Source organism: Crinia signifera, chromosome 1, assembly GCF_055691185.1.
Source record: "Crinia signifera chromosome 1, ASM5569118v1, whole genome shotgun sequence".
Taxonomy (NCBI): Eukaryota; Metazoa; Chordata; class Amphibia; order Anura; family Myobatrachidae; genus Crinia; species Crinia signifera.
In genome coordinates, this window is record NC_139217.1 from 414,754,451 (window position 1) to 414,780,696 (window position 26,246).

Genomic DNA, 26,246 nt, shown 5'->3' on the forward strand with positions numbered 1-26,246 from the left:
TCCTTTTTAATCTCTGCAACACATGTTTGTAATCATCACATCGCAGGTGGCCAACAATTTTGTAACAGCTCATATCACACCATGTCAGTGTACTTAAAAATCCATTCATTATAAATTTGTGTTCCCTCTGTAACGGACAGTAGAACATCATTGCAATAAGCACATATTCATCACTCATGTTAAACAAAGCCAAGGTGTACCTCAGTGTTCATTAAGCCGATCGCACTGAGGTTATTATTACATGTAATTATCACCAAACCACACGATCGTGTTCAAGTGACTGGTAAATAAAAAGTAATTGTATGCTTACGTTCTATTCAGACAACAAAATGATAACATTGCAAAGTTCATTTATGTAGGATGCGTAGAAATGCTCGCGAGCACCCAGATTTCATTACAGAGCAGTATCATATTGAAGTCATTGAAATAACTTGATACAGGCAAAACATCTTATGATTATAAAACCACTTTGCAGGATTGTGGCATAATTAAATTATGAAAACAGGGGCTGTAGCCATGCGTTTAAGCCTTGTGTACAAGTTTATGTAGAACAGCGGAGATTTAGCTGTGGAGCAGGTACTTTACAGGCTTTTACGCACAAAGCCACACTGGTAAAATACTATGTAAACATGTATTGTTTATTTGGGCAACAGAAATAGATCTTGCGATGATGCTTGATATTCCCTGTGGATCGGCTGACTCTACCTTCAGTTGGCATGTATTTTGCTACAGTTTGCGCTTGTGGTTAATATTTTGCAGCTGCTGTTTTATTAGACGTCGTTTTTTTTCTGTTATGTTCAATTTGAAGATGTATTTGGCTGGAGTCATTTTAGTCTTCCGCTTAATTTTCTCTCGTGGCTACTCAGAGATTTGGAATATCATGAAATATTTAATCACCCAGACTGTATGCTCGTTATCATCTTTAGGTAATCTTGCATTAATAATCCGTCATTAATCTGCTGTAATGGCTCTGAAATATATGCTCTGGAGCTAGCTCAGTAGCAAGATGACTGTAAAAGGCAGGAAATGATATTCTCTCTCTTTACAAGTGCTGTGCTAGCTGCCCCAGTACACATAGCTGTACTGGGGCAGTGCTCATGTGTGAATGCTGTAGTGATTGTTTTGTAGTACTGTATTTGTAGTTTTGCATTATAGGTTGTAGTTAAAGCCCAGTTATCAGAGTATTAAAGTGGAGAAAGATAAAGTACCAGCCAGTCCGCTCCTAACTGCCAAGTTTCAGGCTGAGTTTGAAAAATGGCAGATGATTGGGCGGTATTTTATCTCTCTTCACTTTATGGGTGAGATGTACAGTATTAAGCCTTGAAAAGTGATCAAATGGAAAGTGATAAACCACCAACCAATCAGCTACTACATGTAATATTTCAAACATAGCCTGTGACATGGCAGTTAGGAGCAAATTGACTGGTGGTTTACCACTTTAAAAGCTTAGTACATCTGGCCCAGTATTTCTACAAGGCTTAGTAAATCTGCCCCATGATTTCTAACCCATACTTAATTACTCTACAGGAATGGTCGGGAGGCTCCCAAAATTAGGTGGCACTCCGGGCCCCACAGGAAATGAGGCAAGGCTGCAACATCTGTCTTGCTCCCCTCACCCGCACGTTAGCACCTCTAAACCCCGATACCCACCACTTGGATGCAAAAAGAAGGCAGGATGATGATGCGGTTCACGTTAATTTGCATAATCATAACCCCACCCCCACTTTACAATGCAGTAATGTGGCCATTCAAAAGTGTGTGTGTGGGGGAGGGGGTCTATGATGTTGATGGGATCACGTTCCCACGCCCCCTGCTTAGGAACATGGCAGATCCTCACTCCCGGAGATAGCAGACCAAAAGTAGGCAAGTTTGTTCTAAACAGAAGTGCTCATGTCATTAACTAAAAATGTTAATTGTTGTGTTCTGGGCCTGATTCAGATCGGATCGCTAGGCTGCGTATATTTGCATATTCGCATATGCACAAACCCCAAACATCGGACGGGGGAGCGAATTCAGCCTGCAGTGAGCGGGTATTTATCGGCCCCTAGTGCTGAATTGTCATTCATTCATTACCCTTTGGGCACTTACCTCAAGATTCATTGCTTTTATAGTGCCTGCAATTCCTAGATTCCCAGCATTACAGCTACTCTAAGATGTTGTATTATTATAAATATACTGAAACCAGGCACTGGTCTGTAAACCGTCTAATATACCCAACATACAGTACTTGTACAACTGATTATCTGAAACTAAAAACTTCCCTTTTTCACCGACAACTTGCATCTGGTTTAAGCCAACAAAAAACCTTGGAATTGTTCTTTGGATTTGGATCCCAATAAACTAGCGCTGGCTTCCATGTAGGTGGCTTCAAAGCCACCCAAACAATAAGTAGTAATTTCTTTGTCTTTTCATCCATGCTTTTATAGCAGGCAATCCTCAAATGCGCAATCAAAAGACAATTGAATGCAAGCAGTTTGATTGTGCAGAAAAATTTGGCGTCATTGAATACAGACAATGACAGTGGTGCTGCCTTTGGGTTATAAAACTGATGATCTTATGCTGAAGAGAAGGAGAGTATTTAGAAATGCAATAATGTAATAATACTATTTGGGTCACTTTCTTTTAATTTATATTCACTTAGTTTTCTTTAAATAATGTTTTGAGTTTCTTTCGAAGAAAAGTCTGTCTTTTACAAGGATTTTGTATCACATGCAATTCATGAATTGCATAAGTGATGCATTTCAAGGACTGTGCAATCAACAACAGTAGATCTAATTTTTATTCATAGCAATTTAGAACATTTTATTTCCAGTTTTACTGTCATAAATGAGATTGCCTAATGTAATATTAAGTCATATTTACATCAGCTTTGTGCATCCATTTTCTCCTTTCCAAGCAAGTGGGCATTGCTTGTTACATTGCAAAAGGGGAAATTGTACCACATTATTTTTCTTTGACCTTTGTGTCTCTATGAATATTCAGTATGACATATGGCCGTAAAACTTCTAGCAACAAAATCCTCTTTTCTGAGCAGAAACCATACTCTTTGCTAGGCTGGCAGATTGCAGTGCAGTGGTGCCTCTTGTGGGTGTACAATTATCTGGTAAATAACTTGCTTAGCTTCACCTTAGTGAGTTTTAAACTGCCCAAGTGCAAAGTTTTCAAATTGTTGATATTGTGCCATTTTTTATTACCAAATTTTTGGAAGCAGATATTCTGTTAGAGGCAAAACATTTTTTTCTTAACAAGGAATCTTTCAGTGTAATTAACAAAAAATAGAGGGTTTTTTATTTACTAACAGGTACCTGGCATTGCTTGGGTTGAGAACACACTCCCGGGGTCAAAGGTGTGCCCAGAGTACACCAACTTGACATTGGACAGAGGTCTTGGCCACTCCAATAGGTTTCCCAGACCATTTGCCATCCCTCTCTAAAGTTCTCATCCAGATCCATCAATGTGCCCAGTATAAACCTTTCTGTGGTCGGCTCCCGGATCTGACGACTTTTTTTCTTAAACCTCATGTCCCTATGTAATGCAACTTTGCCATATCTTGCTTCCCTGATCCACTTTTTGTATTGACTGGACCCTTTTTGGTCCGGCTGTGAACCTAATCTGGACCTAAGCACCCCCCACATTCGTGCTCTCTCACAGTCTTGCCGCTTTCACCTACGCAACATCTCACGCATCAGACCATTCCTCTCCACTGACGCGACCAAAATTCTCATTCACTCTCTTGTCATCTCCCGCCTTGACTACTGCAACATCCTTCTCTCTGGGCTACCTCTCACCCGCCTCGCACCTCTCCAATCCATTCTTAACGCTGCTGCTAGGCTCATCTTCCTCTCCCGCCGCTCTACCTCCGCCTCCCCCCTCTGTTTATTTCTTCACTGGCTCCCCATTCCTTTCCGAGTTCTCTTTAAACTCCTCACCACCACCTACAAGGCTCTCTCCTCCTCCACAGCTCCCTACCTCTCTTCACTGATCTCTATACACACTCCCTCCCGTCCTCTTCGCTCCATCGCTGACCGCCGACTGACCTCTCACCTAATCACCTCCTCCCACTCCCGTCCCAAGATTTCTCTCGCGCTGCCCCCCTGCACTGGAACAACCTCCCGCCACCCATCAGGCTATCTGATTCCCTTACCTCCTTCAAGCGCTCCCTCAAAACCCACTTTTTTCGACTAGCCTATCCCTCCTCCTAACCTCTTTTGATCCTCCTATCCTGCCTCCGTTCCCCTCCGTTCCTACTTATCCTATTGTATTTCGTTCGTCCACCAACCTATTTTTATTATGTTAACTCTTATGAGCAGGGCCCTCCTTCCTCACGTACTCACCCTACCTCATTACCTCACCTGTGCTCCTGTCCTGTTCTTCCCTTCCTCTACTTCATCTTCGGTCTCCTTGACTTTTTTGACACCTACTTCTGAACTGATGCTGATTTTAGTTCTACCAGCTATACCCCTATTTATACTGTATCTTTCTACACACCCTGTACGTTACCTTGTAATTTGTTTTTTTTTTGTTTGCTATGTACGGCGCTGCGGACACTTTGTGGCGCCTTATAAATAAACATACTACTACTACTACTAAGCAAGCCACCTCGCATTGGTTTAGTCCAAATCAGTTCGAAGTCTGAATGCATACCGGACAAACAAACAAACAGATGACAAATACATAATACATTTTACTTTTAGGGGTCATTGTGGCTAGGGGTGATAGGGACAAGTAGCCTTGGAATGTCAGTAACTGCAGTCTAACTTACAACCCAATCTCGATGGTCTCATATCACTTGCCTGGTATTCTTTATGGGACTTTAATTAAGGATAGATATTATCAGATTGTTAGTCTGGATCTGACATTTGGTTGCCATCAGTTCTTATGTTATATTCAATGCAAAAATGATAGGATGCTTGTACTTGATATTCCAATTTTGCGTTGAGTACATCTTTGAGGTCTAGCCCAAGTACATCAGTATTTTAAACACACACAAATGGAAATAAGTAGAGCAAAATGAGATGCATTCATATTTGTTACATTTATGCCTAGAACACTGCTCATCTCATGACACAAATTAAGCCAGAGACTGTATCAATCAGTTTATGATGAATATCTGTCCTCTTAGCTTATTGTAACACAAAGTTGTCTTATACTATGTCTTCATCATAGATTAAATATTATTTTTGTTGTGCCTTTCTTTCCTTCCACATTATTTTCAGTTTGTTTATTTGGGATTGTTCTTTAGTAATCAAGGACAGTGGAAAAATCTTTTTGTTTTTTCTGTTTATATCCTTTATCAAAGAAGACCAAAGCCAAGGACAACTATTTTAACCTTACTGGCATATTTAACATAATCACCTTTGTTTACTTAAAGAATAATCTTACAAACATTTAGGGTTTCCATGCGTTCCTGTTTCCCTTGAAAATTCCTGGTTTTGGCCATTGGAAACTTGAATGCAGAATGTTATGTCTTGTAGATATCACGTCACCACTGAGGCATCTAATGGATGAGGATGAGTGTGAATATTCGGCAGTATTTCGAACCAAGGGAATGTAGTAGTATAGCCATCCATGCTGGATGCCCTTGGCCTGTGTTCATTCTATAATTATGAGTAATTATTAGCCTATTAAGTACTTGAAAGTGAAGAGTGAACCTTATGTCATAGTTGATAAGCTATTAGTGGTTGTAAAGTTCTATGTTCTTAAAGGAAAACTCCTAGTGAATCTACTTAAAGTCAGATAGGTTTTCTGTTTAGGATTTTCAAGCCTCCTAAGTAGGACTACAATTAAATGGTATGAACGGTATGGTGTTAGGCTGGCCACATCCTACATATCAGGCCTGTATGGAGATGCAATGCTGTTGCCATTTTGCGGTGAGGCTAAGCTTCTTTGCCAGGCCTAAAGCAGCCCATACACGCTGCTGTTAGGGCTGACCCGATGTGTGCTTTGAGGTGCGCGCTCCCGCGCACCTCATCGCACAGTACAAAAAGTATGTGCTTGCACATACGTTTTGTACCTAGTTCTCATCAAATCGCATCGCATTGCATGCACAACGTGTGCACATGCAATGCAATGCGATTTGATCCGTGCTAGTACAGCACGGAAAGCACGCTAACAAAGCAGCGTGTATGGGCAGCTTATACCCCTGAAAAGACTCAGCCTCTCTCAGTGCCCCTAACAATGGAGTCTCTGGCCATTATAGAGGGTAGAAAGAAATTATTTAAATTTTTGATAGTCATTAGGACATATATACTTCGCTTGATATTTAAACATATACACACATATGATGGTACTGTTAAGTGCTGCTACCCTAGTCGGTCTGAATTGCCAGTCCCAGTCCTTAAAGACTTAGAAGGTGCTCCTTCCTGTGCCTCAGCTCTCCCATCATTATACAGCCCCATGATTCGCGGGAAAATGCAGTGAGTGGGTGGAGCCTAATCCAAAAGTTGCCGGAGCTATGGCCACGATGCTCGAGCAGCAAAAAAATGTATTTGCTTCATCGGGGGGGGTCTGGGTATTTGGAAACCCCCCTGGGTGCACTACTTAGCCTACTTAGCCCACTGTAACTAAGTCAAGTGTAAACCTAGTACAATTATTAATAAAGCTAAATAACTATTTTCATTTTGCTTGCAATATATGACAATCCTATATTGCTTTGTGTTAGAGAAAATGTCTAATTTTGCTGTCATTCTGTACTTGGTTGGCTAAATGTATGCTCATTGTGTTTCCACATAACTATGAATTTCATTCAGAATGTAGCCAAAAGTGGAGTGTGCTCTCTGCAATTCATCTGTTTTCCATTTTCGCATACTGTATAGTCAGGAAATCCATTCATTTATGGCATATAATTTTTGCACTTTCAAGTGGGTAGTGGAATGTGACACAGCACATAGAGCCCCATTTAATTTGATCATTTTCCAGACGGAATGTAATTGGAAAGTATAGGTTTAGGGCAGGTTTGAGCCGTACTGTATATTTCAGTTATGTTTTTTTTTTTCATGTTTCCGTTTTTTTTCCCTCTTTCAAATGTAAATGTTTTTTCTCTTTAACCCATTACACCTTTCCACATCGGATTCATCGTTCCTTGATGATAAAGTATTTATGTAACATTATTCTCAGCGTAGAAAATGTATGATGACCACTCGCAAAGGGGGTTATTCTGAGCTGCTCGATCCCTGGCATATTCACATTGGGGACCAATGTTTGCGGACTTCCCATGCACATATGCGCATATGCAGGGACGCTGTGTGGACACCATCACGATTTGCATAGTCCCTGAGGCATTCGATCAGGGGGGCAGGGAGTGCTCGCATGCACCCAGGATAAAGCTGGGCATCCCATGCTAACACAGGTGGACAGCCACTTTCCCGGGGGTGGGTGGCTGATGTCACAGGATGTCAGCCACCCACCCTCAGAGCAGGACGCCGCAAACATAAGTCTGACATAATTTGTAATCAGGGGAAAAAATTAGTTTTGCTCCCGTGCACACCCCTGTGAATGAATATTTATGCTAAACATCCACTCGTAATGCCGCAGGGATGTTCGGATGATGGCGGGGGGCATACGCTTGCCCGGCGGGCGGCATTAAATGGCTAGCTAAGCAGCGATTTTTCTCTTCTTAGTGGAACAAGCAGAACCAGGCCCAAATGTCGTAATTTAGTAATGCAGTTTTTCAGAGAGAGCATTGTATAACAATAATTTAAAAAGAAAGTACCATATATACTCGAGTATAAGTCGACCCGAATATAAGCCGAGGCACCTAATTTTACAACAAAAAACTGGGAAAACTTATTGACTCAAGTGGGACCCTCACTCGAGTATAAGTCGATGGGGGCTTTTTCAGCATAAAAAATGTTCTGAAAAAGTAGGCTTATACTCGAGTATATATGGTAAATGGAATACATTTCATAATCACTATGGAAAGCACAAAAGGTGATAAAATGGCATTTTTCCATTTAGTATAATGGGATGATTACCACTGGGGAGCACTGTCGTACATATGTGAACTTTAGAAAAGGTATATGCACATTTTGGTATAATTAGGGACTTAACATCAGAATAGAGCAAGATGCATAGATTTTCTTTTTTTTTTTTTATTATTTTCTTATTTTGTGTTTTAAACTGAATTTGTATTACATGTTGTAACTTCATTGGATCAAAATGCATATACATAGGGGGAAATTTACTAAAGGAAATTTGTAAAAAAATGAAAATACGGCAATTCGTATTCGTATTGATGTGCTATCAATACGAATATGAATTGCCGTATTTTCGGGATAGTAAATGTCAAAAATAAGTGTATTTCTGGATACAAATACACCTATTTTTTACTAATTTCCTTTAGTAAATTTCCCCCATAATATCATATAAAATACATTTCTAGTAATACTATTTAAGTAATGGGGACAGCACCAATGCTGTTTACTATAACTGGGTATGCCTTTGATGCTACATTTTGATTCCTCCTTTGTTTCTAGTCTTTGTTTGCCACTAACATAGACCTGACGGGTGTGTACTGAGTGGATCTTACAAGAAACTCAGGTCAAACCACTGACATTAGCTTAAAATCGTAGTGGTTGGGTCAAGCAACGGACCTCAGGCATTCTGCCCTCTGTATATTGAGAATCTGCAAAGGGACATTTAAGATACACTTTCTGAAGAGTACAAATACAGTCTTTGAATTATTTGGATTTATTTTGAACACTTAAAGCCAAAATAAATGTGAAAAGACTGTTGGCAAATATGACCTTATCCTTTAATTCAAACCACACGTCAGCCTAAACCTCAGTGTGAAGATCAGAATAATATGTTTTATGTTATCCGAGGTTAACCTAATATAGAGAGGACATTAAAACTGTCTTTATCTTCTCACATTATATCTTTATAGAATTTGAGAAGACATGGCCACTGTATCAGTAATAATGTTTTCTATGATTGTGTTAATCCGGGGAGTAGTCCCTTTTGCATTTCAAGGAATTTTCCTTTTGAGGTCAGATATGATTAATTAACTGTTACTTTGTTTTTTGTTTTTTTTTCATATAATTATCAGCATGAGACTAAAGTGTGAAGTCTGTCTCTGATCGCTGCCAGCAGTGATGGTTTACTGCTTTTCCATGGTGTGCTACATTAATTTAAGGACTTAACACATACGTTTATGTAACCCCTATTGCTTCAACCTGGCAACTCTGGTGATCTTATTTGTGGAGACACAGAATGTCAGGTGGCTTTTCTGCACCATTCAGTGGACATGAAAGCTAGTAAAGAATTATAGGCAATGCTCACGTAGGGTTTTAATTTCACAGAGACCTCCTTCCAAGAATTGTAGAACAGTTCTCCAAAATCAGAACTATCCTGCTTCAAGAGGAATGTTTGAGGAGTGGAGGGTTTTATAAAGACAATATAGGGCTGCAGTTCCCCCAGTAAAATCTGTCACCCACAGGGATTGCTTAGCATTGGCGGTAACTTCTCTTTGGAAATGCTATTCACAGGGGGGGTTCTCTTCCTGGGACTGTCAAACTGGACTGCAATTAACAGAGACAGGGCTTCTGGGAAGCCACTCTCCTGCTATAATGACTGCTCTATCTGGCTTCTATGGGCTGCAGCTGATGCAGTCTCTTTAAGTCTGCATGTTGTTCTGTGCGAATGTACGGGATTGCAACTAGCAGACTTATAAGAAGAAGTCCAGTGCTAGTTGGAACATATGGTTTTTGTGTGTTTTTGCACCTTGGGTGCCAAAAAGCATTCTTCTACTATTGCTGTTGAGGATACCCAATTGTATATCTTTGGACATTACCTGTTTACACAATATCATGATATATGCTATACACAGTATGTAATGAGGATGATGCTGTCTCTGTGTACTTTTATTAGGGGTGCCTGTGGGTCCATAATATGAAACTTAAAGCAGAAGTCCCTGAGATAATCTACCATTTGCTACACAGTTAACAGCCGCTACACATGTTCCCGAGCACACCACAATTTTGTACACTGCTCTGAGGATGAGGTTTAAAGAGCGGTTTCTGAAGCGGAATATCTTTTTGTGAGAACCACATGCTTCTATTTATCTCTGATTTTCAAAGGATGGGTTCTTATGTCAGTGGGACAGAACAGAAGATTTGACATTCTTCATGTCACACAACTCTTAAAGGATATTCATTTAGGGGCTGGAAACTATAATGTTTAAGTATAGGTTTCCAAAGCTTCGCTTGAAACAACTGCAACGAGCTGGCAAACATCGCCTTTCCTGGCTAAAGAAGAAAGTTTTAAAATTTAAGAGACGTACAAAAAAACTAACAACCGTTTCATAATCCTAGGAAATCAACTCTAAACGTTGTAACCACCTGTGAAATAATATATGCCTCTTACAAAGCCATTTCGTCTTTCCAAAAGTTGGCTTGATTGTTAGAAACTATATGATAACTTTGGCATCCGCACATAACATACATCGTACTGTAGCTTAGCTTTTCGATCATAAGAAAGTAAAATCAAACACAAACATGCAAAGGGAAATCGGCAAGATACAGCTTCTTAAGTCGAGGTGTTGTGGATCTGGTAACTAATAGACAATCTATCAAGTGCTGAATTAGTGCTGCAGGGATTCAATAGAGAACAAATGAGAAAAGATTTGTTCTAGAAATTAGGTTTCTTGTAGAAATGAAACGTCTGGAAATAATGAGGCTTGTGAACATTTTTTTTTAACACCTCTGTTCGTTTTATCTACATAGAAAACATTCCATCTATTTACTGGGAATAGCAAAAGCCAAATATGAAATATATTGTATTTAATGAAGATTAAAGTATACATATCTGTGTGTAGTCTGAGTTATCATTTCCCCGCCTTTTGTAAGTTGGTGCACAAACGTAACATTACCGTAATTTGAATGGAAATTGAGCTTTTAATGCTATGGCATGTAAAGGCTTTTCTATCTATTGGGTCTAAGTGTATGTATGTGATAGCCGATCACTCATCAGTCATGGTTCTTAGCTTCACACTACACCCCCTAACACAAATATGTATAGCACCTTATAGCCAAATCACCTTTGCCTACATACAACCATTGGCTTAAGTTTTAGTAGGTATCCCCCCCAACACATGCACACACACACGCATACACACACACACACACACACACATTAACACATGCACACTACAAACATTCTAAAGAGCATATAGTAATTAGAGAAGTTGCCAATACCAACCAATCAAATGCTGGCTATGCAATTATGGTATCCAGGCGGCTGGAAGATGATGTCTAGATAGTCAGTCAATGTGTCGGCATATGGTCCACATACATTTAGTCAACATGGTCAAAGGCTCGACACGGTCAACATGGCTATGGTTTACACATAAATAGGCGACATGAGTTTTGGGGCTTTATTTTTAAATAATTTTGCCCGTTCTCATACTTTACCGTCCACGTGGATTTGGAAAAGCAAAGTGTGCAGCAAGGCACCTAGGGCTAGATTCTCTAAGCTTCAAAAGTGATAAAATGGAGAGTGATAAACAGCCAGCCAATCAGCTCCTACCTGCCATGTCACAGACTGTGTTTGAAAAATGACAGGCAGGAGTTGATTGGCTGGCTGTTTATCACTCTCCATTTGATCACTTTTGAAGCTTAGAGAATCTGGCCCCTAGTCCGAAGCATTGCGAGTGAAGCAGTACACAAAAAATTGCGATAAACTGATGTTGATTTTTTCTTATGATGACATTTTCAGTGTTTACCTTTTCCTTGTGTTGACCTTTTTCCTGTGTTGACCTTGTGCATGTCAACCTTTTGGTGTCAACCTAGACCCAAGACAATTTTATAAAAATGACAGCTAGAAATTGATTGGTTCCTAACTGCAACTTTTCCAGTAATCTTCTTTAAAAAAAAAGTTCAATGCCAAGCCAAGGATGCCACGAATCCCAGAAGACTGGCCGTGTGGCACACCTCTATATTTCTGTATGCTGAGTGGCCGAGCAGGGCATTGGTAGGCGGAGCTGCTCAGCCATCTCCTTTTTCTATAGGGGCAGGGCCTTGTCCAAGGATCTGTTCTCTTTACAAATCTCTTAATTACTTAAAGAAGGGGCACTATACTTTAAGAGGAAGGGTGCAGACGAGCAAGTATCACTCAGTAGGCTAGTGGCGTAGCTCTCTTCTAACTGCTCCTCGGTATTATATTATTGTGATCCGGTATACCAACCTTTCTTCAGGGGAAACTGGATCACATAATAGGATCATTTAGACTGATGCATATCTTTGTTTTGAGCTTTTCTATTAATATTAAGATCTCAGCAGCACTGAGAAATCTGGAAATGATCCCTTTAAAATGTTAGATTAAGAGGAACTATTTTTCAGGGCTGCAGTGAACGATATATGCTCAATGACGCCATCTTGGTTGTAGGTCTCATTGTTTCAAACTTTAAAATTGAATTTCCAGAGCTTAGCAGTCAACCAGATGTTACAATGAGGGTGATGTGTCAAGCCTTCGAGAGAGATCAAGTGAAAAAGATGCCCAACGCACCAATCAGCCAGCCGTCTTTATAATTACAGTTAGATGCAGATTGGTTGCTTCGGCAACTACTCCACTTTATCTCTCTCCAAAGTTTGAATCATCTCAGCATGTTTTTGTATATTTCTGTTTCTGTATACATCAGATAGATGTGTAACCGATAATAACGTTTTTTGTTGTTGTTATCTTTTGAAACAGGTAATGGGTATGGAAACCATCGTAACTCACCAGGTCTGCTGGTCTCACCTGGTAACTTGAATAAAAATATGCAAACAAAATCGCCACCGCCAATGAACTTGGGAATGAACAATCGTAAACCGGACCTCCGAGTTCTTATTCCACCTGGCAGCAAGAATACAATGCCCTCTGTGGTAATATATTGTTTTATTTCTTTTTTTTCAATACCGGCGCATAACAAATGTATCCTATGAAATATGTCTGTGGCATGTTGGATGTACCGGAAGGACTAGCCTGGTTATACATGTATTTACAGCTGAGTGTTTGAGCTTTTTCACAGATTTTATATTTAATCAGAGTTGTATGAAAGTTTGAGAAAGTTCTATCCGTACTGTATTCAAGGATACTCCTGTGTGCGAGACCCTGAGCCGTGTCCAATCAGAGATGTGCTCTAATTGTGGGCTAACAGAGTGCATACTGTCTCTCTAATGGAGGTCATGCTACACTCAAATAGACAACTAGATACACCATGTGACTGTGTGTGCACATATTTCTGTGTCTGTGTGAGTTATGATATAAAGGGTAAACAGTGTCGACATAGACAAAAGTTTGAGACGTGAAAAGATCGACATGAGGCTGTTTATTTTATTTTTGGGGGGGGGGAGGGAGGGGTTATATTAATTTGTACATTTTATCACATGGACCCCAAATGAGTGTATTGCATGCAATTGCATTGTTTTGCATTGCTCACCATGCTTGGGCATATATATATATATATATATATATATAAAACAACTCATGTCGACTTTTTCATGTGTCAATTGCCATGACGAGCTTCTGCTTATGTTAACATTTTGTCTGTTACCTTGTGCATGTCGACCTCATGGGCAAGAACTAATGACTGCCAACATAGACACTGTAGACCTATAGACCGGATAGTGTGTGTGTGTGTGTGTGTGTGTGTGTGTGTGTGTTTGAGTTTCTATGCATTTGCCAGACATAGATACATTTATTGCATGTTTTTTTGCATTTAGACCTTTTTGAAAAAAAATGTCATGAACTACCAAACAGATAGCAAACTACATAAATGACATCATATAAGTCTGTTCATAATTATTTTATTGCTGTGTCTTCTAAGACAAGATGTCACCTTCTGTGATTTATTCCTTGTACCTTCAAGAATGAGATTTCCAAGGGGATTACTGAAATAATGACCCCAGAGCCTCACACTCTGACATCCAGGTCACACGTGTGTGTGTGTGTGTGTGTGTGTGTGTGTGTGTGTGTGTGTGTGTGTGTGTGTGTGTGTGTGTGTGTGTGTGTGTGTGTGTGTGTGTGTGTGTGTGTTAGGGGGTGTGTGGTACTAATATGTCTTCTACACTAAAAATGGCCCTGTAAAATATTGCATGCCTCATACTGGATAACTGCTGCCAGTTTTTTGCATGTAATGTTATATTTCAACAATCATTTCATCTTTATTAATAATGTATCATTACTAATTCTTAATTAATGCTCCTTTCCCTTGCTCTCAGTCTGAGGATGTCGATCTACTTTTGGTAAGTGGCAAATGTGTTTTGAAAGTCTGTTTAGTGCTTATTTATCTGTAGTTGTGTAAAACACGTGTAAATCTCTAATTAGTAATCAAATCAGAATAATGGCTCAGTCCTCAGACGTACTGCCCTATGATCCCTTCACACTTAATAATGTGATTTACATGGACAGTTGTTCTGAAATATGTATAGGCTGTCTAACGTGAAACACTCCATACTGGTAATATTAGGAACTTTACTGCCATCTGCTGTTCATCCTGTTAACTGCCGCAAATAACAATTCAAAGGTGTCCGTGAAATAAGTCTTAGCCCCTTTGCTGGTAATTTTAATGACAATTTTGCATTTGAATGATAAAGGAACAATGATAGTACAGTATGCATATTTCATCAATTTTCCACATGGTCTGTTTTCAACCGACAATAAAGCAATCTTTACTTGTGGCAAGTTCAATTGCCTAGGAGAAGCTGATGTAATGGGTTACCATGGCAACACTTGGTCTCTTGAAAGATTGTAAATGATAGGGTTGGAAGAGTTCATGAAAGTCACATGATAAATGATTAATTTGTATCATGTTGAAGTGCTTTTCTTTAGAAACAAAAAAGGAATATTGTTATGCACCTTGCAAAACACACAAATAAACGGGATGTTCTTTTCTTTCTATTTCCTATTTTCAACAGAATCAAAGGATAAATAACTCTCAATCTGCTCAGTCATTGGCTACTCCAGTTGTTAATGTAGCAACACCTACTTTACCTGGGCAAGGGATGGGAGGATATCCGTCAGCAATTTCAACAACATACGGCACTGGTAAGTAATATAATCTAAATTCAATATCTTCAGCCATATCATGCACATCAATTATTCAAACATAGTATAATAATAATATTATTTAATTGATTATACCCCCTTCACACTTCCTGGGGAACATTCCCACTGCAAACCAGGGTGACCTGGGTCATGGCTCAGTGTGAAAGGGTCCACCTAGTTCCAAAATGCCACAGCCTTAACCTTGGTCACTACCAGGGTTATTCACTGTGTAGCCTCCAGTGTGAAAGGCACGACCTGAGTCACAACGACTCAAGTCATGCACAAAGGGAGCTAATTGGCAGTCTAAGTAGCCAATAGACCAATAGACCGAAGACTTACTGAGGGAAGCCCCGGGTCACGGTGTGAATGGTGATGACTCGAGAATAACCTAGGTCCACGATTTGAAAGGGGTAATATACCGGCATAAACCGGTGTTCAGTGTCGCAGGTTGGAACTGGGTTGTAAGTGTGAAATTTGTATTAGAGTCAAGAAATATTCCACCTTAAATGAATTCCTGTGAGTGTTGGTATTGCATGTTATATGTACTGTCAGGCTTCCACATTCAGCTGCTCTACTGACAGTGGGCCAGATGCACTAAGCGTCAAAAGTGATAAAATGGAGAGTGATAAACAGCCAGCCAATCAGCTCCTACCTGCCATGTCACAGACTGTGTTTGAAAAATGACAGGCAGAAGCTGATTGGCTGGCTGTTTATCACTTTCCATTTTATCACTTTTGAAGCTTAGTGCATCTGGCCCAATAATACCTGAATATTCTTACCTGCAGTGTTGCTCACAAAGGCATAGGAACAAGCAGTGGATTCTAGGAAATCAACCCATTTGACCAGTCCACAATTCTGGAGCTTAATGACTAATTTTTTAACATTTGTATCAGACCTGTACCAGGTTATATTATAATACAATTAAAGTGCACATACAATGTAATTAAATTTTTGATTAATGTTGATGCAGGTAAATGAATGAAAAATTAAACACTGTCGTCTCTCTTACATGAGTGCCGCCAGTTCCATTCCCACATATGGCCAATAATGACACACAGAACAATCAGTGCCAGGTTAGGTCCCACATGTTGACATGTTGGTATATTAGATGAGCGCCCAGCCCGATTTGGACAATATTAAGGTCTGTTAATTTAACGAAAAGATGACCATAGACAAAGGCCCATAGTGGTCACCTGAAAACCACAATAACCAACACCGTAGATAGTCATCTGATCAATTCCAGTTAATGGGTATCACAGCTATGGGTGCAATATTAGGCAAGTTGTCCGATATCATGCAATATGGCATCAGATGCTAATGGAACCAGCTGATCACACAACATGTAAGGGTACATTCGCTAAGATGGGAGTTCTATTTTCGACGGGATGTTGCTATGGGCAACCAATCAGAATCCGCTTTTATTTATTTAGCACCTTCTAGAAAATAATAGACAGAAGCTGATTGGTTGCCCATAGCAGTCATCTTTTGATGAATAATTGTGATTTAAGTTCAGGATCGCTGCACCAGTGCTGTTCTGTCTATGTAATGATAAGTGTTGCCAGGAGATAATGCTGAACTGTTTCTGCTTTGTGTGTGATTTATTGCAGAATACTCTTTAAGTAGTGCAGACCTGTCATCTCTCTCTGGGTTTAACACCAGTGCCCTGCACCTTGGCTCAGTTACTGGCTGGCAACAACATCATCATCACCTGCACAACATGCCTCCATCCGCTCTCAGCCAGTTGGGGTAAGCTATGTCCCTCTGTACACAATCATTGGGAATATTTATAAAACCGTTTGCAGACACGTGATCCAAGTTTTCAAAACAATTGGGGTGCTTGCAAACTCCGCTTCGCCCGTTTGGCATGCATACACATAGTGACAGCACATATATTGGGAGCCCACATCTGTGCACTCCCAATATATCTTCAGAGCTGGCTCCTATGGATGCAGATTTTTTTGAGCAAAAACACCAGCAAAATATGAATGGGTTAATATTCCACGACTTTGTAAATATAGCTCGGTTTTCTGTTTATAGCTATTGTCTAAATAGCACGTTAAATTAGCCCAATCCCTTATAGTGCAAACATTGCCTACCATTCCTAAATGTTGCTCCACCTTTCAGACAATGATACTCCTTTCAGATCGCACCCACTAATTACCGGGTTCATGCCAGGTTGTTCGACCCCGCAATAGGTGTGATTTGAAAGTGCTTACCGGATCCAGTAAACCGGCGGCAACCCGGCATTACAATCCAGTTAAAAAGCAGGGTTCTTACCGGTTCGTTGTCAGGTTGCTGTACGGTGTGAATACATTAGTCGGGTCGGTCGACACTGTTCACACTGATGGAGGAGGTAGTGCTAGGATAATCAGTGGAGGAGGCAGTGCTTGGAGCATCATCATCGAGATTGAGTTTATAAATGCTGGCAAATGGTTGATCCTTCCAATTTATCACAAACTATCCAGACTACAAAAAAATCTAATGTTTCAAAATGAAAAATAAATACAATATTGCCTATATGCCCACTTAGAAAAATAAATGTAAAATTAACTACTAAAAATGCCCCCTATTTCCCAAAATGATGGAACCCCTCTGTAAACTAAAAGAGATAGACACATTGGGTGCAATTTAATAGGATGAGAGATTCAGAAAGTGAGAGATTTGGTAAGAATTTTCAAGTTTGTATTAAAGCGGCAATCATTTACACTGCTAAATCAAGCTGGTTTTGCAGTTTAAATGATTGCCGCTTTAAAAAACAACTTTCCCCATAATTTCCTTACAATGCGTGAATGTGAGTGTATTCTTTCTAAACAGAATTTGACAACCATCCAATCACGTCAGTATTGTTTAGTATACCATCGTACTGTAGATAAAAGACTTGCACCGAGCAACATTCTAAAGTGGTTCACAATCGCATGTTGCATGAGGACAATGCATATATACTGTAATGACTTTGCTGTACTCTTTGTCATTTTTCTAGCCAGCACTTATATATCTTCCGGCAATTAGCTTAGCTTAAATACTTAGAACCTTAATCATTTAAAGCTATTGTCAAAAAAAATGGCTGCATCCATATCATTTCCAAATTGCTTGTTTCTCGCTGCTAATTATAGAGGCAGGACCGCTGTAAAGTGATGTTGGTTCATTTTCCAGATGACTCAGCATATAAAACTACATATTTAGTTATCTATCCTGTCTTCTAGGATTATTGGGGCAGATGTATGAAGCCTTAACAAGAGATAAATCCAAGGGTGATAAGGAGAGATAAATGTCCAGCCAATCACCTCCTTACTGACTTTTTTCCAACACAGCCTGTATCACGGCAGCTGGCAGGTGATTGGCTGGATGTTTATATCTCCTTATCACACTTGAATTTATCTCTTGTTAAAGCTTAATACATCTGCCCCATTGTACCCACAGCCCCAACACCTCTACCGAGTATTTTTAATTAAAAATGATTTTACTTTTAAATTTAACTTTTATTTAATTGTTTTATTACATTCCCAAAGGACTGATAAATGCCACTATTTATTTGGGCTACATACATATTATAAAGTGAAACAGAGTCATTAGCTTATATATTTTATATCAGTTTTAATCTGCAGGGAACAGATGTTCCAACTAACATTTTATCGCAGAATAAACTGACACTGACTGTAAATTATTGTTTCAAATTGTGTTAGTGGAGTATGATAAAAATGCTTAATATATATAATAAATGTACTGTTTGTTATCCAGTGTAACATGTAAACTGCAGTGTTTGCCAGCAGGTGGCACTTTTAGATAAAATATTTTCCATCAGTCTGATTTTACGTAGACAATAAAAATGATATTATACTAATATAAACACCTATAGCTTCAGGGATTATGGACATTGTTTGACTGCCTACAATTAATTAAACATTTGCAGCTCATTAATAATACTGCTACAGTTACACAATTGCCGATATATGAATATGCTTTCCATGAAAGCTGTGTGGTAGGCAGACATATTTATCTATATTACATGAGATACATATTAGGGCATCATTTCCCATATTTATTTATATACATTCCGCTACATGTTTTCCATATTTGCCAGCTGAAAATAGGTAGATTATTTATTGACTCATAAAAGATACACAGGTGATGCTAATTATTTTGCTTGTGACTCTGTCATGTCCATGTGGATTTGAGAAGCATTGCTCCAACACAGTTATGGGACAAGACTGTAATGCATGGTCATAATGTTCTTATATTTGCAATAATGACATTCAATAAATCTTAGTATACACAGTATACAGATTAGAAACATAGACGTAATTGTACCTAGCATTTAAAACAAAACGCATTGGGACTGACTGAAATAATTGCTTTTGCACGCAATTTTAGTACATATGACGAAGGAATCCATTCTAATAGTAACAATACTTAGTGATTGCTAACGCCTGCTTCCCTGTCGAGCCATAGAGGTTTTGCATATTGCTGCACTATGCCAACTTGCTATAAATGATCAATGGGGAATACGACTTTTGATCAGCCACAAATCTGTTTATGCCTTTAAAAAAGACATGTAGTATGTTTAAATGAATAGCGTGCTCTTCCCAATGAGCTGTCTTACCTAAATGATCTAAGCTCTAAATGCTACTCCACATTTATTGCAGATGACCAAGCAGAATTACAAAGAGTACATCTGATGTACTGCAGTGGTTCTCAAACTCGGTCCACAAGTACTCCCAACAGTGCACGTTTTCCAGGTCTCCACACAGAACCGCAAGGTGACCTGGAAAACGTGAACTTTTGGGGGTAGTTGAGGACCTAGGTTGAGAACCACTGATGTACTGTATTCCTGATAGCAGTTATATTTAAAGTTGAATGCAACTTTTATTTTAAAGCTAATATAAAATGTATGTATTACTAGTTCCACCTTAATGCTACTCCTACATGGACACAATTTTCTTAATGAAAAGCAAGCTTTGTATAGCTCCATATTTACAATATACACTTAGCGCCATATTGCTGATGACAGCATTAGTCCTCCTGCTTACATTAAGGCTGATGTAACAAGCAGAGAAAAGAGGAGACGTGGATCAGTTGAGAAGTTTCCCATAGCAACCAATAAGCTTTAGCCTATCATTTTATAGTATGCACTTGATAGATGCTACCTGGAAGCTGCGATTGGTTGGTCCACTTCTCCAGTCTTTTCACTGCTGGATACATCAACCCCTTTTGTCCTGTTTTGTGAGCATTAGTGAGTTTAGAGGTGGTTTAAACCTCCTCATACTGTAACTGCGTTTCCTTTCCTCCTACAGAGCTTGCACTAGCACTCACTTATCTCAGAGTACAAATCTCTCCCTGCCTTCTACTCAAAGCCTTCACATCAAGTCAGAACCTGTTTCTCCTCCTAGAGACCGTACCACCACCCCCTCGGGATATCCTCAACACACACGTCACGACGCGGGGAGATCTCCTGTTGACAGCCTGAGCAGCTGCAGCAGCTCGTATGACGGAAGTGACCGAGAAGACCACCGGAACGATTTCCACTCCCCCATTGGACTCACCAGACCTTCGCCGGACGAAAGAGAAAGCCCCTCAGTCAAGCGCATGAGGCTTTCTGAAGGATGGGCTACATGATATAATCCTTATATATTAGAATTTTTTTGCAGTGTGTGTGTTATACCTTAATGGGAATTGGGCAGGGAGGGAGGGTCGATATACATTATATGTGCCGTGTGTGGGGGTATAAAAAAATAAAGTCAGGTACTCTGTTTTGTAAAAGTACTTTTAAATGCCTCAGTGATCCATTTTAGGGGTAAAAACTGCTGAAAGAACAAGCTTAGCACTTAAGCTATCGACAGAAAACTTGTACAAAATAGATTTTGAAGCTAACTTCTTTTTCACTGTTGTGCTCCCTTTGAAAAAATGTCTGTCACAATAGATAGTTGTTATGTTGCAGGTTCAACGTTATTTACATGTAAATAGACAAAATAAAGGAACCGTTTGCCAGAATTGGCAAATCTTTTCCACGAGAGAAAGTAGCTGTTATGCAACATATGGTAAAATGTACAGAGGTTTCGACCGACCCAGCACCGCGCACCGGGTGGCAAATGAATAACTGTAGATTGGCTGGGCCGCCTAATCAATGTAAACTACTCAAAGACACCAACATACTAAGAAACCAATATATGGCACTTATTTCAACCAATGTAGGGCCATACTAAATGGCGTTTCTGATAGTTTACATATTTTGCTGTTCATTTCTGGGTATACATCACTTAATATATAGAAATATAAATTATGTAAATTACATTTTGCTTATTTTCATATAAAAAGGTTAAATGAAGTTTGCAAGACATTTGTGGCTTTTTGTAGGTAACTTAAGCCAAAATGTTTTTTTTTTTTCCTTGATAGCTTCGCTGATATTTTACAGTCCTGAAAAGTTAAAAAAAAATAAAATACCTGAAGTTTTTTTTTTTTGTAAAAAAGAAAATGAAAAAAATATCGCCTCGGACCTTGAAGAACTCCACGCTTTTGCTAAACTAATTAACTGTTTTCTCTTTGTAGAAGTTTTTTTTTGTTTTTGAAATGTGTATTTCTAATTATATGAGATAATATCTTTAAGAAAAAAAAATCTGTGAAATTAATATGCTTGTGTACAGCATTCTAATATAAAATAAACATTGAACTAGCATTTTTTTTGTTATTTAATAGTGGGGAGGGAACAATTAATATTTGTTTGGCAGCGTACTGTATAGGGGTAGCTGTTTTGTAAAACTGCATTCATTCTGCAGGTCCATTTTTCAGTGAAATCATTAAAACACCCACCAAGGTTAAATGTTTTAATTAACCTTTGTTTTCAACCAGTTGGGTGATCTGCCATGCATTGTACATAAATCAAAAACTTAGGCCAAGTGTATTTTATAACAGATTTTGGTTAGAATGTACAGTAACACGTCACCAAAAAGAAATTCACATCCATTTCCCACTGAAACTAAATAACTTGTAAACTGTTATAAACAATCTTTTAAGTTGTCTCCAAAATATGCAAATATATAACCCACCAAGTTTACAAGCATTGTTAGCAGTAATTTGCCTTTTTGAAGAGTTCTTTCTAGGTAATGATAAACAAAAAACAAACAAAAAAAACCAGATAAATAGCCATATTTAAAATTTACCTAGCAACTTTTTCGAAGCAACGCATACAGCAAACTCTAGTTAAGCAAGTTTGTCATTTTAACGAGTGCAAAATATTGGTAGTCACGTAACCAGCAGATTCTAGAATGTAAATGCAATTTTAGCAGAGCTTTGCATAATAGATACAAATACAAAAAAAGCATTGGAATAGAGTTTAGAATAAACGAATGATAGTCGGCCCTCCGTTTCTGAGACTCGGATGGTGTCAAAAATTCCCAGGCGACGTGTAGCTCTAAAGCCATTAAGGACATAAGCGCTATAGCAAACCCTGTCAGCTAGAGGCATGTCGGGACTTGTAGATCCAAACAGCTGTAGAAACTTAGGTTACCTACTTGTGGTGTAAAAGCATAATGGTGATCTCGTTTATTAGATAAAAGCACAACTTTGTCACTTTCTCGAAAGTATAATTTTTTTAACTATCTGAACTGTACCTTGTCAACCTTTGGCTTGGCAAAGCTCTTCATTTGCTTTTATTGCAATTCCTTTGTATTTAAAGTGTTTTTGGGGCAGAGCCTCAGGGGGTATTAACATTGAACATTTAAACGTATCCTATATAACAACACAAAAGAAAAACATAGGCAGCATTCTTATTAAACAATTTAAATAACCCAAGTGGCATATTATTTTTTAATTATATGTAAAATTAATATTTACACTTTAGAACCTGACATCTAAACTCATTTTGTAGTTATCTTTCGAAATGAAACACTCCCAAAGCACACAGATTAGCATGAAAATGTTCTGTTGTTCTAACAAAGTAATAACTGTAAGTGACGTATCACTTTACGGCAAACTGTAATAAGGAGCGACAAATCATAACCATTATTAAACAAAATGTAAAATTCTAATATCTTATGTGTTTTTTGTTTGCCTTTTATTCCCACCTCTAACATGGATTTAAGAATTCTGATGTGTCTTGTTCTTACCATGTGTTTCAGGAACTTAAAATTCTATGTATTCTTTCCGTTATTTTTTTTTTTTAACAAGCCACTTGAACCTGAATAAAGGCTGTTGCCTAAACCCAGAGTTCTTCATTTGTTCTGACAGTGCCATCTCCTGTGACGTCTTCCCTTTCACAGTGTTCAATTTTTCTTTTTTTTTGTAACCCAGAAGGGTTTTAATATAGTACTGTTAGAATATTTGTTTTTATAACAGTATTTCACGTTTGCTGTTTAGTCGAGACATTTCGAATTAGGTCATTTATGAGAATATTTTGTGGCCGAACAGAGGCGTATTTGATTAACTCCTAAAATATGGTCCACATAATTTGAAGCTCATTTTCTATAATATTTTGAAATGATAATAGTTTTCTTCAGCCAATGGTTTTTTGTGGATGGAATCAGAGTACAATGTATACATTTCTTTTCATTTAAAAGGGAGTTCATCAGTGATCTGCCAAATTTTACAAATAGCTATCTTATCAGTAATGGGTAGATTTTCCTGAGCCACTATTAGACCACCTTTGCTACGCTTAGTAATTGACCACCTGCCATGCTTAAGAATTGTCCACCAATCCTATGTTGATACAGTGCACTCTTCTTGATAGTAAGTTGCCACTATGTAAATTCTTGTTTCCTAAGATTGCCATCAAGTTTTTATATGGCTGGTAAATTTGATCACCAAACAACCAAATCTTTGGCTGAGTGATCATATTTGATAGATTGGATTGTCCAGTAATTAGAGTAACCAGATTACATACTGGTAGTATTTTTAAGTAACCTGCACTCCTTTTCATAGGTTCTTGCCAGGATTTAACTTTACTAATCTTGCCAGATAGCACATTAATATGATTGGCAAACTTGATCAGTGACCAGCCAAATCTGTGGGTGTTTCCATATTTTACAGATTTGGTTGTTCAATGATAAGACTGAACAAAAATAAGTGATCCCAGTGTTCTGAGCCCTGATACATTTTTCCAGATTTTAATTGGGGAGATCTATCTCTATCATATCTTTTCATTTTGGGTGTGGTCAATAGTTTGAAAGTCAAATGGTTGACAGTTAATAGGCTGACAGCATCAAAAGGTCAATATGGCCCAAAAGATCGATGTGCAAATGGTCAACAGTGAAATGTTTGTCACTTTTTTTTTATTATTTTATTACTAAACCTAAACCTACTATAGCGCCAATACCTAACCCTTCCCTTCCTGCCTAACCAATCCCTTCCACGGCCAAACCCTAGCCCTAACTGTTCTCTTCCACAGCCAATCTCTAGCCCTGCCTCTGCAGCTTAAACCTAACCATTTCCTTCCACAGCCAACCCCTAACCCTCTCCCCTGGTGCATAACCCTAACCATCACCTTCTGCAGTCTATCCCTAACCCTTCCCCTGATGTCTAACCCTAATGTCCCCTTTTGCAGCATAAACTTAACACTTCACCAAATGCCTAACCACCTCTGGCAGCCTAACCCTATACCTACCCCAATTGCTTAACCCTAGAAATCATGAAAACCATGTCTTGACCTTTTCTTTGTTGATTATTTACATGTTGACCTTTTCACCTTGTCAATTTGAGTCCATGTCAACCATTTAACTGTCAACATTTAACTGGCGACCACCTGGTATCGACCAACCAACTTCCATTCAAATACTATAATTTCATGAGTCATAAATGTTACAATATGTTATACTGACTATGCCACGGGTGACTGGATTTAACAAGTGCAATATTTTATGCCAGACCTGTCCTTAGGTTGCTCCAGATAGTAATTTACCCCTATTTAAACCAAAGATGTGAACCAATCCAAGATTTCTGGAATAATGCAATATCAGAAATGAACACTTTAAATAAACAATAAAATATCCATTGTTTTTTCAATAATAATCCATTCCTGACAAACAGCTCTCAATGACCTTTTACATGTGAATTTGTTCTCGCTTGCATTTCTTTAGTTGGTTTTATGTCAAATTTTAGTTTTATGTTTTAGTTTATTTCTTTTAGTGTATTAAATGGAAAGTTTGTAAAAGAGGAAAATCAAACGTTTCTTATCATTGAAAAAACTGTCTCACAGCGGCATAAGCGGGACTTTGTCGCCCCAGATGGCAAGATGTTAAATAACTAAGTTATACACATCTGTATATCTTAAGGGACCTTATTCAGCTGTCTGTAGTGATCATATGTGGAAAAATTGAAGACATTTTTCCTGCTGGTGTCAAGGTATAATTTGTATTTTGCTGATAAATAAGTAAAATTACTTTGTCTTTCATAGTGAACTGTTGTCTCTAGTGCATTTTTTATGGATAGGTTTTTGAGATCACCTTGGAGAATATCATCTGCATAACATTTGTTTGACTCTTCATATGTCACACACCAATAATCATTTAGGCAAAACATTTCAGGAATAAAACACTGACAACATACTTATGGGAGGCACTGTATAAAGCTTTCATTTGAAGAGTAAAACTGATATGTGTTCTCTCTGCTAGATGCTGTATTATTGATTAATAAAGCCATGCGTGTGTTATGCCATCTTTCTTAATAATTTGTCAGTACATGTCAATGTTCTGTTGGTGCACCCATTATGTCTGGTTTGACCCATTAGTAAATAGAAATGGAACTAAGGTACTTAGGGCAGAAAAACAAGCATCCAGTGAAATCTGAATGGTTAATTTATTTCATAAGTTTATGGTACTGTAATAGAATCCGAGTGGGAGGCATTAAGTGCCTGATTCTGGTTGACTCGCTAAGCAGTGTAAATTCGCTGCATAGCGAGTCAACTAATGTCGCTAAGCGTACATTCCCGGCACATTGCAAATGGATGTTTTGCATTAACAAGGGTGTGTATGGGGGCGAAATCATTTGAATTACTTTTCCCCTGTTCACAAATATAAGTCAGTCTTAACTGACCTATGTTTGCGCCGTCCGGTCCGACGGGGCAGGTGGCTGATGCCCATGGCAGGCAGCTGCCCATCTGGATTCGCAGGAGGATGCCTAATTGTTTCCTGGGTGCACCCAGAGTTTTCATGGGTATGCCCAGGGAACTCTGGGCGCCCCCATGCGAATGCCCCCTGTATGCCTCAATACAGCCTCTCTCTCTCTCTCTCTGCAAC

At 38.8% G+C, this 26,246-nt stretch overlaps 1 protein-coding gene across 9 annotated transcripts in view; it reads left to right on the plus strand.

The window, feature by feature from the left end:
* Positions 1–25,409, plus strand: part of MEF2C (myocyte enhancer factor 2C) — a 194,159-nt gene extending 168,750 nt beyond the window's left edge. For 5 of the 9 annotated variants that reach the window (XM_083151815.1, XM_083151807.1, XM_083151811.1 and 2 more), the window contains 5 exons: positions 12,688–12,860; positions 14,199–14,222; positions 14,895–15,024; positions 16,632–16,770; positions 20,316–25,409. In XM_083151815.1, the coding sequence (XP_083007941.1) occupies positions 12,688–12,860; positions 14,199–14,222; positions 14,895–15,024; positions 16,632–16,770; positions 20,316–20,637 (788 nt within the window). In that variant the 3' untranslated portion in view covers positions 20,638–25,409. The remainder of the gene's footprint in view (positions 1–12,687; positions 12,861–14,198; positions 14,223–14,894; positions 15,025–16,631; positions 16,771–20,315) is intronic. The other 4 variants (XM_083151810.1, XM_083151812.1, XM_083151813.1 and 1 more) reach the window with 3 other exon arrangements.
* Positions 25,410–26,246: the final 837 nt, after the last annotated feature.